Below are 12,162 nucleotides of genomic sequence, written 5' to 3'. Positions count from 1 at the left end.
TTGCACATTGACAACGACATGGGATTTCCTGCCGTAATAAAAGATACTGAAATTACGTGTTGAACGCAAATACAAAAAGAAAATGCCAAAATTGTGGCGGCCTAAAATTTGTTTTTGGCCGCATACGCAAAAGGCGCGACTGGCCAAATGAAAATGAAAAGAAGATTAATGACAAACGACAAATTGCGTTCAATGTCGCATTAATTGAGGCAATGAGCGCATGAATAAATGCATGAATTTATACAACAACACCAACAATGCTAGCAACAATAAAAAACAATGACAAGTCAAATGAATTCTACCAAAAGCTGAGCATTAAAGCCAAAAAAAAAAAAGAAAAAACCAAATGCGCTGCGAAGGTCGCTTACAAGATTTTTGTGATTCGTCGATGATCAACTGGAGATGGCAGATGATAAAACTGATGACTTTTAAGCCCTAGATTCCTCAGAATAATATAATAAGAATATCTCACAAAAGTTGCGTAATATCTGCGATAAACAAAATGCAACGCAAACAAAAGAAATATTTATGACAACAACAGCAAAAAAGATTAAACTGTGAGTTGCGCAATGCAAACAAACATTTAGCATAAATTGCAAATGATAAGTTGAAGATTAATCAAGAAAAAAAAAACAAAAATATAAAATAATGCTTTGCAGTTGCTGACAATTTATGACGGCAAATATTTGATAATGATCACAGATTTGTCTGAATGATTTTAATAATATTTTGCGGTCAACTCACGAGCAAAACCACTTCATGATAAAAATAAAAGAAACTTTGTTAAAAACAATTAACACAAAGAATAAACCGATGATGCAAGCGAAAATAATAGTGGAATTGAATTAAACATAAAAAATTAAATGAGAGAAAAGTTAAAAATAAACAATCAAGAAAGCTACAGTTGAGTGTGTTCTCTCCATGATCAGTAAAACCAAAACTATACAGTATTATCAGGCAAATACACCAAATTTTAAGTGTGATCATGTAAATTTCCCAAATAAATACACTAAGAAACTAAAATATACTGAAATTTATAGTTGGTATAATGATCTTTTCCGCAATGGGTCCGGGTATAAACTGTAATAAAATTCGCGAATAGTGTAAAGCTGTTATAATTTCAAGCAATTCGTTGTGATAATGAATAAAACAATACGATATGGTTCTCAATGGGTTAAGGTCGCCTTTGGATATGGATTTGGTTCCAGGCAGATCTGTAAAGTTAGAGCCGCGCCCCAGAATGTGGCGCGTGTTACGGTCAACGACTGCAGTCACTTGGCTAATTTGGCATTCGGTTAGCGGAGCATAGCACCACCCAAAAACCAAAGCGTAGCCACCGCACACCACACAACACTCACAGATACATTGACTGTGTGTCTATTAGGCGCTTTTATGAGCAAATTACGGGAGCGGCGCGCCAAATGGCGATGCTGTAACGAACTGTCCGCCGCGGCAAGTTAGCTGCAAAATATGAGCAAACCACCAGCTAATTGCACCACAACATCAATGGTTCGCTCAGCAGCCCACGTAGCCTGCGGCTGGCTGCGGTTTTTCTATTTTTTGCTGACTGTTCGTTCGATTTTCTTTCCTTCTTATTTTATGTGTAATATGCAACAAATCAACGCTGCAAATTGTAACATAAAATATTTACATTGCACTCGTTTGCCACCACCAGCGTCGCCCAACCACCGCTGCACCACCCTGTATTTTGTTTATTGCATTTAATTTGCGCATTGTTTGCGCGCGGCTTTAGATAATTGCGAGCATCAATTGCAGCAGGCGGTGTGTGGGCGGGGCTCAGTCAGAGGCAAAACAGCAGATCGCCCACACACAGTGGCAATCAAATTGCCAGGCGCTGACATAGTGGGCGGTCAACCCAGGATGAGTGGGCGTGCCGGGTCACTGCACACACACACGTACGAAGAGAAAAATCAAGTAAGTATAGAAAAAAAAAGCAAATGAAAAGCCACAGACATTTGCCTGCTTTCATTAAGTTTTCAAATGCCAAGTGCTGTGTATAATCAACGTCCAGCTGTCCAGAAACTTAGCTGTCCAACTGTCTCTCTGTCTGTCTGTCGGTCTGTCTGACTGTTTGTTTGTTTGCATTTCACGCTTGAGCCTATGGCCCCGTGTGTGATTAATCTCCCACACGGCGGGCAAAGTCGCGGCTCCAATGGAGCTCAGATCTGTGTGCTGCTGTCAGACAGTCGAATGGATGGACAGACAGATGGACAGAAAACATAATGTACACATAGAACAAATGATTTCCCACTGTTATTGATGATGTGTTGATTAGGTTCTGAAACACAATAACAACAACAACCACGAATGGCAAGAACAAATTGCGGCCATGTGAATTTCAAGTCGATTGAGTCTCGAAAGTTTGAGGGCGCGCTGCGTTTCCATTAAGAATTTCACTTTGAACTCGTGCCGCACACAAACACACGCACACAGACGCACACCCATGCGACGCCCTGCTGGCTTTTGGGGTTCTCTGTTGCACATGTGTTATCGCTGTTGTTGTTATTGTTGCTGTTGCTGGTCAAATCCGCAACACAATAATAATAAAACAAAAATTGGGTCATGTTTGCTCAAAATATTTTGTTGCAAATTGCAAGAATCATGCAACGCAGCGTGTGCCTAATGAATTGCCAACTATGTGTGCGATTGTGTATTTCAGCGCTCTTTTGTTTCGAATTACGCAGCCAACAACTAATAGCCAGACAATGTTGCACGCGCTTTGTGCCACAAAGTGCCGCAGTTACGCAAAATGCAACGCAATTCATTAGAAGTTTTCTGCAGCTGCCACCGCCTGTCAATTCCAATTTATATGCCACATAAATTGGTCAAAATAAATTTCAAGCCGGGGCTAGACAACCGCATGAGTATGCAACGAGGGTTGTCTAATAAGTATACTTATATTTATTTAACTAATTTTATATATTGTTTAAGTATAAATTTGCTAGCAACATAACTATGCGTATAATTATTATTCTGTCTGCTTCAATGAGCTACAATTTGCATGCAAATGTTTTCTGACATTTCCTTAAAATTAATCACATCATTTGTTGCATGCCTCGTTGCATGATTGTGTCAACCCCTCAATCAGCAAATTATCTCTGAGGGCATTCACCGCTTATTAGCTTATTACATTAAAATATGATCGTCATTTCATGGCAGAATTCCTGCACAAATTATTATGTACGGGCCGAAAGCAAGAAGTTGGAATTGCGGTGGCCACGCCCACACTTACTGGTCAGCATGTCTGTCATTCATTCAGACAGATAGTTTGGCTAATGGTCTAACCAATTGTCGCAATTTAGTGAGCCCAACATATACAGTTTTATATTGTAGTATCTCGCATACACACACACACATGTGGAGCAGGTGGGGCAGACACACAGGTAAGTACATAAATGGCCAACACCTAAGGCCAATCACATGCACACCAAACTAACGGTACACCCGAACTGCCAATGGAGGAGGAGGCGAGCAAAAGGGAAGAGTAGAGAAGTTAATGAAGAAGTAAGCTAAAATAAAAAGTGGGGAAAAAACAGCTATAAAGTTTACTGCTACAATTGGCAAATTGAAAATTGTGCGCTGGTGGCAGCAACGTCGTCGACCACAAAAGAGCAACCATGATCGGGCTCAGACTGTGGCTAAGAGTCAGACAGACGCGCGCGGGCCTTGGCATCGCCCCAAAGCCAAGTGCGAGCGCTTGATGCGTTCGTCTGCCAGATAAGCTCAACAGTTGCCGCCGCCGGCGGTTGATGATGATGACGACAAAGATGATGGCAACGGAGACGAAGGGAGAAGAGACGATGACGTTGCAGCCGCAGCAGACGAAGATGCATTTGTGCAGAGACGTTGCAGCCGCATAGACGTTTCAATTTCAAAAACCATTTGGCTAAGGCAGACATTTTAATGAAGCGCTGCAAGTGACGGGTCTGAGACTTATAGCCTGAGACTTGTAACGGTGCCAGGCGCAAGCCAGGCCAAGATCAAGCTGGGGCTAGACGTCCACGCACAGACGCAACAAACTGCAACAACAACAAATGCAACAGCGACTGTAACAGCGACTGCGACTCGTCACAGTCATAGAATGATAAGGTCGCAGAAACGAATGACTTAAGCAACGAACTTGCATTCAGCTGTAAGGCTGAAGTGTCCAATTCAATGCCAAAATCTTAACTGTTGCCAAGCACAGTTAGTTCTTAAGTGCTCGGCTCAGCATCATGTGATCTCTTCAAAACATGCTGGCTATGAATGTGCGTCACTTACCTCCAGACTCCCCTCCTCTTTCTCCTCTCTCTCTCTCTCTCTCCTTAGTTTTGCCTTTATAATTTGTTTAATTAAAGAGCCCACAATTTGTGGCAAAGTATGTACACGCAAGTAGCCACAATTGCTTATTCTTTTTCGGCATTGTTGTCACTTTCAACTTTCGCTTGGCTTTTGCTCTCGTTTCACCCAACAAAAATAAAATCATCATCTCTGTATGTTCTGCTTCGTGTGCTCCAAACTTGACCCCGATTTTTCGTAGAAGCAGCAGCAGCCGCTCAAAAAACTCTCAAATAACTTCAGACTTGTGCCTCATATACTACTATATTGTAATTAAAATGGTGCCCTCATCACTTGATTGCCATAATAATGCTGAAAGGCCTGAGTTTCAGTCTGAGTCTGAGTCTGAAGCTGTTTAGGCGTTAATTTTGGGTTCTACTTGTTGTGGGCCAGTGGCAAATTATACGTTGCGAGTTGTGTGAGTGCACTTTCTCCACGTTTTGCCGTTTGATTGAAAAGTGAATTGTATTCAACGTGGGCGTGGGCGTGGGCGTTCATTTAATTGCTCTTTAATGCCGCAAATCTATTGGTGCTTACCTTTGATGGCGTCTACTTTGCGGCTATTCGATCCGACTCACATCACACTGAAAGCAGAGAGAGAAAAATAAATGCCAATTAGTTTATGAAAACAATTGAACTCGACAATTCTAAATAGAAATCATTTCGAAATTCTGCCTGATTCGTGCTCATTCCATTAGCCACAAAGTTGAATAAAGTAACAGCCATCTTTCCCCCACTCTCTCTCTTCATGCTCGAGTTGGTGCACGTGCTGCAACTCGCATTGCTTGCAGCTGCAGTTCTAAAAGCTATTTTTCGGCCACGTTTCTGTTTCGGTTATTTATTGGTCAGCATGCAAATGGCCAAACGAATTGACTGCAATTGTTTCTGTTGGGCCTGGCAAAAGTGAAAATGCAGCCCACTTTTGCTTTCCTTCAACTTTCAATTGGTGACTTAATTTCTTTGGCAACAAAAGTGCTGCAATAAAAGCTAATGAAATCGAACAACAACAACAACAGCAACAATAGTAACGAGAGCAATACAACGGCGGCTTATTGTCCACCGGGCAAAACTTTGGAGCGCTGTAGAGGCAACGACAACAAGCAGCTTGCTCAAGAAATTATCAAGTGCAGTGCGCTTTGGCACTTTTACTTTCATTGTTTGTAGCGATCTTAGCCATTGTTGCCAACGGGCTTATTGTATACCAAGTTTCTGTTGCTGCTGTTGTTGTTGGTGTTGCTAGACGCTAACGAACATTTTATGAGCCCGAAATTTTCACCAAGCACATTTTATGTCGATTTTCCTTTTAGCAGCAGCTAATGAGTAAAACGCTTTTGGCAACAACAGCAACAACAACAATTACAGAGGCCCAAAAATTACAAAACAATTTGTCTTAAACGCTTAAACTTCGATTTGTATGGGAAAATGTTGCTGCATCTTTGTGGCATTTGATGAGAAAATAGCGACAGCAACAAACACCATAAACAACAGTCAAAGCAACAGCAACTTGCATAAGCAGACAAGACAAGCAATGAATGCACTTTGATTAAATGCAAACACTGCATAAAATTAGTAATCAAAACAACGCTCAAAAGTTGCACAGTCAATAGAATTTTATTGAGTGTTTTCTTTAGCAATTCTTTAGCAAAGTTTATTTCTTGTTTTATCGTAATAAAATCTATGCCCAAAGTTACTTGTGCTCTGCATTTTATATAACAATTTTGGGTGCGATTATCTGGCACAATTTTAAGCCTATTTAAGTGTGAAAACATTGGTCATTGAGTCATAACTCCGGTGGTTGCCTTTCGCTCTCTTTATTACTCCATTAAATGTTGGCTGTAAAAACATTGAGTAATAAATAAATATTTGCATATATCAATCTAAAGCGTAATCAGCATTTGGAACAGGGTTGAATTCAGAGTGCACCACACTGCATAAAGTTTCCCAGCGAGAACAAAGCATTAAATTGCAGGCTAGCGTTAATGTTTTTTATTGTGTTGCGCAGTGTAGCGTTGCAAAGGCTGAGAGATGTGGGCGGGTCTCAGACTGTGACTGCGACTGCGACTCTGTGCAAGCAAAACCAAGTCAGGCAGTCAGTCAGGGAACGGGGGCGAGGGCAAGGGGTCACAGCAGCAGCATGCAAACGCTAAATTATCGCTGTTGATCTTATGCACAGGCCGTCAGCTTGGACTTGCTCTGTGTTTGTGCAGTGAGGCAGCAGCTACTAGTATTAAGTGGAGTCCACAGCAAACACGCTACAGCAACAACAACAACAACGAGTTTGTTGCTAGACTGAGCAACGTATCAATTAGCAGGAGACACAATCAACCAAAGCAGGCCTTTGCCAAAAGTCACAGCAAAACAACAAATACTTAAGTACTAGAGACATTTTTGGTTAGAGACTCGTTCTTCGAAGCATGGCCAAGGCATTCTTTGTCAGCGAGGACATGGAGCTGGCCCAGCTCCTACTGCATGAGGATAACGCTTTTAATTGCCTCGTCGAGGTGGGCCACACGGGCGGACTGCAGTTCAACAACGTGTACGATGAGGATCGCCTGCTCAACGGCATGTACACATCGAAGGTGAATCTCTGCTATGAATTGCTGCGCTTTATCGAGTATTTGGAGGCGCAAATGCCTGGTCTGGAAATTGTGCCCACCTACTATGCAGCAGTGGATACCGAGGATCGTCCAAGGGAGTCGCAAATACCCATCTACGATAGTCATTTGCGTCGCATGAACACCGAGATGCGTTCGGTGATGGAACACTACAATACACTCGAGCGACGTCACAACTATTTGGTCGAGAAACGTTATGCACTGCAGAAGGCGCAAAAGATGCTGCTGTCTGATGGACCGCAAAGCGCTGAGCTCCTGTTCACGGAGAGCACAATGATGGGACTTCTGAAAGATCAGTCTGAGGCAATGCCAATTAGTTCGCAACTCAACTATTTGCTGGGCAGCATTAATGTGGTCAAATTTCAGGCGTTTGAACTTATGTTGTATCGACTCTTTGGTCGCAATCTCCTCGTGCGCCGTGCCGAGATGCCAGAGCGTGTTTACGACCAGGTGGGAGCCAAACGGGAGTTGGTGCACAAATTTGTGGTGCTACTCATGACCATATCGGCAACGATTCGTCCCAAGCTGCTCAAGTGCTGCGTCGCCTTCCATGTTACCATCTTTGAGTGCCCAGAGACGTCCAGTCAGCGGCTGCGTATGATCGAGCAGCTGGAGCGCGAGGCAAGCGATTTGGATTTGGTGCTCTCCGAGACGCGAGTTGTGCGCAAAAAAATGTTGCTTACAGCCTCCAAATTGACCTATTCCATGCGCATCAATCTTTATAAGGCCATGAAGGTCTACGATCTGCTGAATCGCATGAGTCCGGTTGGGGCGCAGGAGCATCAAAAGTATCTGCAGGCCGAGTGCTTTGTGCCCAAGTCACAGGTGGGCGAAGTGCGTGCCGCCTTGAATCGTGGCTCACTGATCGAGCACGGCGATGCCGGCGGCTTGAATCCTCCGCCGTTGCTGCTGATGCGTTCCCGCAAAGCAAAGCATGTGCCGCCCACACACTTCAGACTGAACAAATTCACACAAGGCTTTCAGAACCTCATCAATTCGTATGGCATGGCGGACTACAAGGAACTCAACCCTGCTCCCTATACAATCATCACATTTCCCTTTCTGTTTGCCATTATGTTTGGAGATCTTGGACATGGCTTGATACTCATATTTTTTGCAAGTTTTCTCATTTTCCGCGAAAAACGCATCGAAGAATCGGCGCGCATAGCACAAAGCGAGAATGAGATATTGAATATTCTCTTTGCTGGTCGCTATATCATTCTCCTGATGGGCATCTTCTCGGTCTACGTGGGCTTCATTTACAACGATGTGCTGGCCATGCCCATGAATATTTTTGGCTCTAGCTGGAGCTGTATCTATAACACAAGTACCGTGCAAAAGATCACTACTGAGCTGGGCTTGGATCCAAATGATCCGAACTTCTATTCGGGTCATCCGTATCCGATTGGCGTCGATCCCATTTGGAAGATCAGTGGCGAGGACGCGATCACCACTTTCAACTCGCTGAAAATGAAACTTGCCATTATTTTGGGCATTTCACAGATGATGTTCGGCTTGACGCTGGCCGCCATCAATTGCGTGCGGCACAAGCAGAAAGCCGATCTGCTGCTTGTGGTGATTCCGCAGTTTGTATTCATGACTTGTTTGTTCTGTTACCTCGTCTTTCTCATCTTCCTGAAGTGGCTCACCTTTGGCGGACTGAAGCAATCGCCATACAACTCCGCCTGCGCTCCGTCTGTGCTGATCACCTTCATTGACATGATGCTGATGAAGACATCGGAAGGGAATTCTAAAGGTTGCAACGAAGGCATGTTTCCAAATGAGCGCCTGGTCGAATATGTCCTCGTGCTGATCGCCTTTGCTGCTGTTCCCATACTGCTGGCCGGCAAGCCCATCTATTTGATGCATCGCCAGAAGAAGCTAAAGAAGCTACGCGGCGAACGCGATCTCAAGGCACTCAATAAAAAGGGACGTCAAACTCTGATGGAGATGCGTTCGCCGCCTAAGTATGGTGAGCCGCGCAAGAGCGACGAAGTCAATGAAACGCCGCCAGCCGACGATGATGTCGAGTTCGATCTGACGGAAATCTGGATACACTCGGGCATCCATACCATCGAGAGTGTATTGGGTTCCGTCTCCCATACGGCATCTTACTTGCGTCTCTGGGCTCTATCGTTGGCCCACAGCCAGCTGGCGGATGTGCTCTTCGAGATGGTGCTGAGCAAGGGCATACATAATAAATTGCCCATCTATGTCGCAGTGCCAGTGCTCGCTGCAACCTTCTTCATCTGGGCTGTGCTCACAATTGCGATACTGGTCATGATGGAGGGTCTTTCCGCATTTCTGCACACGCTGCGTCTGCACTGGGTGGAGTTTCAGTCGAAATTCTTTAATGGCGCTGGCCACAGCTTTCAACCCTTCTATTTTCCACCCTCCACCATTCGCGGTTAGTTTTCAGTTTTCTTGGACTTTTCTCGCTTCGTTTTGTATGTGTAAAATAAAAATGAGAGAAAGAAAAATACTAAGTGCCAAGTGGCAAGTGGCGACTTTTGCGGCTGCCCACGCAAATGACCAGCATCTGCACTCGTGGACATTCCAATGCAATTAGCATTGGCAGCGACAGCAACAGGAACAGCGACAGCGACAGCGACAGCGTCTAAGGCCATAAACCAAAGCAAACTTTAAACAATTTCCATTTATTTGGTTTATGCCAAGTCTAGCAATACGTGCGGCAAACAACACGTCGATGCGACGGCCATTGCCAGCTGCAGCGCATTGGATGTTGAATGCTGAACGCTTGCCAATGGGTGCCAATGCGGGCGCAAAAGTCGTCGACCCTTTTGAAGCTGCCAGCACTGTTTTTTTTTTTCTTTTCTTTTTGTTGCACAGTTGTTAATGTGGCTGCTGCAGCGACTGCTGCTGCTGTTCTTGTCGTAGTTGTTTAGCTTGTTTTCTATACCAAACACACAGCTGAGTATTTTCTGGCGTGACTATTGCAGTAAGTAGTTGTTGCTGTTGCTCTTACTGCGGCAGCGACTGTTGCCGCTGTTTGCGTCGCGCCGCCATTAACACCCACGCCATTGGCTGTTGTCGTAGCTGTTGCCGTTGCCTTTGCCTATGTCTTTGCCTTTGCCATTGCTGGGGCGAGTCTTGGCATAAATTATGAACAGCAACCGATGACGCATGCAGGCCTAAGTAGACTTGTGGCATGCATAAATAACTTTCGTTAGCAAGCACAGTACCTTATTATTAGATCTCTGGCCGCTAAACAAAAGACAACACCAGTAACAGCAACAGCAACAGCTACAGCAACAACAGCAACTCTGGCAGCAGCAACCGAGCAACAACAACGCTGAGAGCAAATGCATTTTCATGATCAGAGCAGGTTTGCAGCTACGCAATGGCTGGCCAAACAGGCTTTGAGTATGATTGCGACTTTGGCTTTGGCTGTTTTTTTTGTGTTTTGTTTTAGCTATAGTCATCGCCATAGTCATAGCACGCGCCATTGTTTAGTTCTGCGGTGCGCAAGTTCGTTGCCTAAGTCTTTTGTTTATATTTGGTAAGTTGTGTTCTAATGCGCAACGCTGCATGCCCATACACGTGAGTGTGTGTGTGTGTATGTGTGAATGTGCGTGTGCCCACAATGGGCAGCTGCTTAGCGCGTTTATGGCCAACAATTGTCAAGTCCCTCGGGTGTGCGAATGCTTTGCTTTTGCAGCAATGCAACCAAAGCAAGGTCAACGTCGTCGTCGTTGTGGTTGTTGTCGCCGCATGGGGAAAATCAATTTCAAACTAAAACGTCGCATTGCTGTTGCTACTGCTGCTGCTGCTGCTGCTTCCTTCTCCCACTTCACGTCACGTCACGTTTCGCGTTGGGTCATCAATTTTTTGAGTGCATTGTGCCGGCCTTAAAGGACGCTGCTGTTGTTGCAACTGCTACTATGTTGCTGCTACTTCTATGTTGCTGTTGTCATTGTTGCCACGGTTTTTTTTTTTGTATTTGCGCTATTGTTGGCCAACAACTGTCTGGGCTGCCTGGCTGCTGGCTCTGCTTTTGGGCTTTACATGCCGGCCGTCACAAAAAAGGTGTTAAATTCAACTCAACAGCAGCAGCAGCAAGAGCAGCAGTCGCTCGAAAAGCCCAAGCCCAATGTCAATGCACGCTGAAGAATTTCTGCCACAGCAGAAGGACATTTGAGCTACGTGGAGCTACGACTGCGAACTACATCGAAGTAAAAGAGGGAATGGGAATGGGATGGGGAATGGCAGCACCTGAAGCACCTCAAGTGCTTACCTCACTTCAACGGCTAACAAAAATATTGTTTGGACTTGGCTGGCAGCTGCTACGTCGCAAACGAAGTCAAGAGTTCGACAACAACAAACAAAAAAAAAAAAAAAAAAAAAACAAAAAAACGGGCAAAAACATCGACATGAACAAAACAATGGCAGGCCGAGTTTGGCTACCTGATGAAAACATCAACAGCGAGCGCAACGCAAATGAGCAGAGAAACAAAAACATAACTGTAAACAGCGAGCGTTATTAAATTAATTAATTAACTTGCCACACATTTTGCACATTTTAACTCACTCCCCCCTTGGCACTCCTCCACTTCGGTTGGCAAGTGAAAAAGCGCCACTAAAATTGCCACAAATTGTGCATTGTTTTTGCTTTCTGTCGCTCCCGCTGCTTGGTGCTTTTTGTTAGCTCATTTTAATTAAATTTTATAACATTGTTGCTTTGCACTTATTTGTTAGCTGATTCTTAACGCAACGGAAGCCGACAATTGGCCTCCATTAAGCAAAAAGTTGACCAAATTCTGGACAGACAGACTTTCACTCCGCAACGCACAACACACAAAATGCTTTAATTAAAACTGCAAAAAGAAAAATTAATTTTAACTATGTCGGAATTTGTTTGGCAATTTAACCGGTTTTCGGCTTCTGTTTTATTTGTATTTGTTTTTATTTATAAGCAGTATTCACAGCATCAACCAGACATAGACCGAAAAAGTGAAATTTTTTTCTCAAAATGAGAACCCATTTTTGGCATTTAGCAGTTTATTGCCAGTCAACAGAATTAAATTAAACGCTTGACCAAATACAATCAGGGTAGGAGAAAGAGACGCATTCGATTTGTGAAATGCAAATTGACCAGAAATATCTAGGCAGTAAATCAAACTGGGAAACTTTGTCTAGTTTGGCGGCACAACATATTTTCTCTAAATGCAAACAAATTAGCAAATTAATA

General features: G+C 43.9%; 3 protein-coding genes across 5 annotated transcripts in view; 1 reads left to right on the top strand and 2 right to left on the bottom strand.

Annotated features, from left to right (window-relative positions):
• LOC117568815 (uncharacterized) overlaps positions 1-12,162 on the bottom strand; it is a 154,695-nt gene that overhangs the window by 67,866 nt on the left and 74,667 nt on the right. The gene's annotated exons all lie outside the window — the stretch shown is intronic.
• The window catches only part of LOC117567380 (probable serine/threonine-protein kinase DDB_G0278845), a 96,319-nt gene that overhangs the window by 47,409 nt on the left and 36,748 nt on the right, over positions 1-12,162 (bottom strand). For all 3 annotated transcript variants that reach the window (XR_007954856.1, XR_004572057.2, XM_052004411.1), the window contains exon 4: positions 4,876-4,922. The gene's annotated coding sequence lies outside the window, so the exon portion shown is untranslated. The remainder of the gene's footprint in view (positions 1-4,875; positions 4,923-12,162) is intronic.
• Positions 6,668-9,427, top strand: LOC117566572 (V-type proton ATPase 116 kDa subunit a 4). The gene has a single exon (XM_034246114.2). The coding sequence runs from the start codon at positions 6,753-6,755 to the stop codon at positions 9,363-9,365; it is 2,613 nt and encodes an 870-aa protein (XP_034102005.1). The 5' UTR covers positions 6,668-6,752; the 3' UTR covers positions 9,366-9,427.

This window comes from Drosophila albomicans, chromosome 3 (genome assembly GCF_009650485.2).
Source record: "Drosophila albomicans strain 15112-1751.03 chromosome 3, ASM965048v2, whole genome shotgun sequence".
NCBI lineage: Eukaryota > Metazoa > Arthropoda > Insecta > Diptera > Drosophilidae > Drosophila > Drosophila albomicans.
The sequence above is the reverse complement of the archived record's forward strand: the minus strand, read 5'-3'. Positions and strand labels throughout refer to the sequence as shown.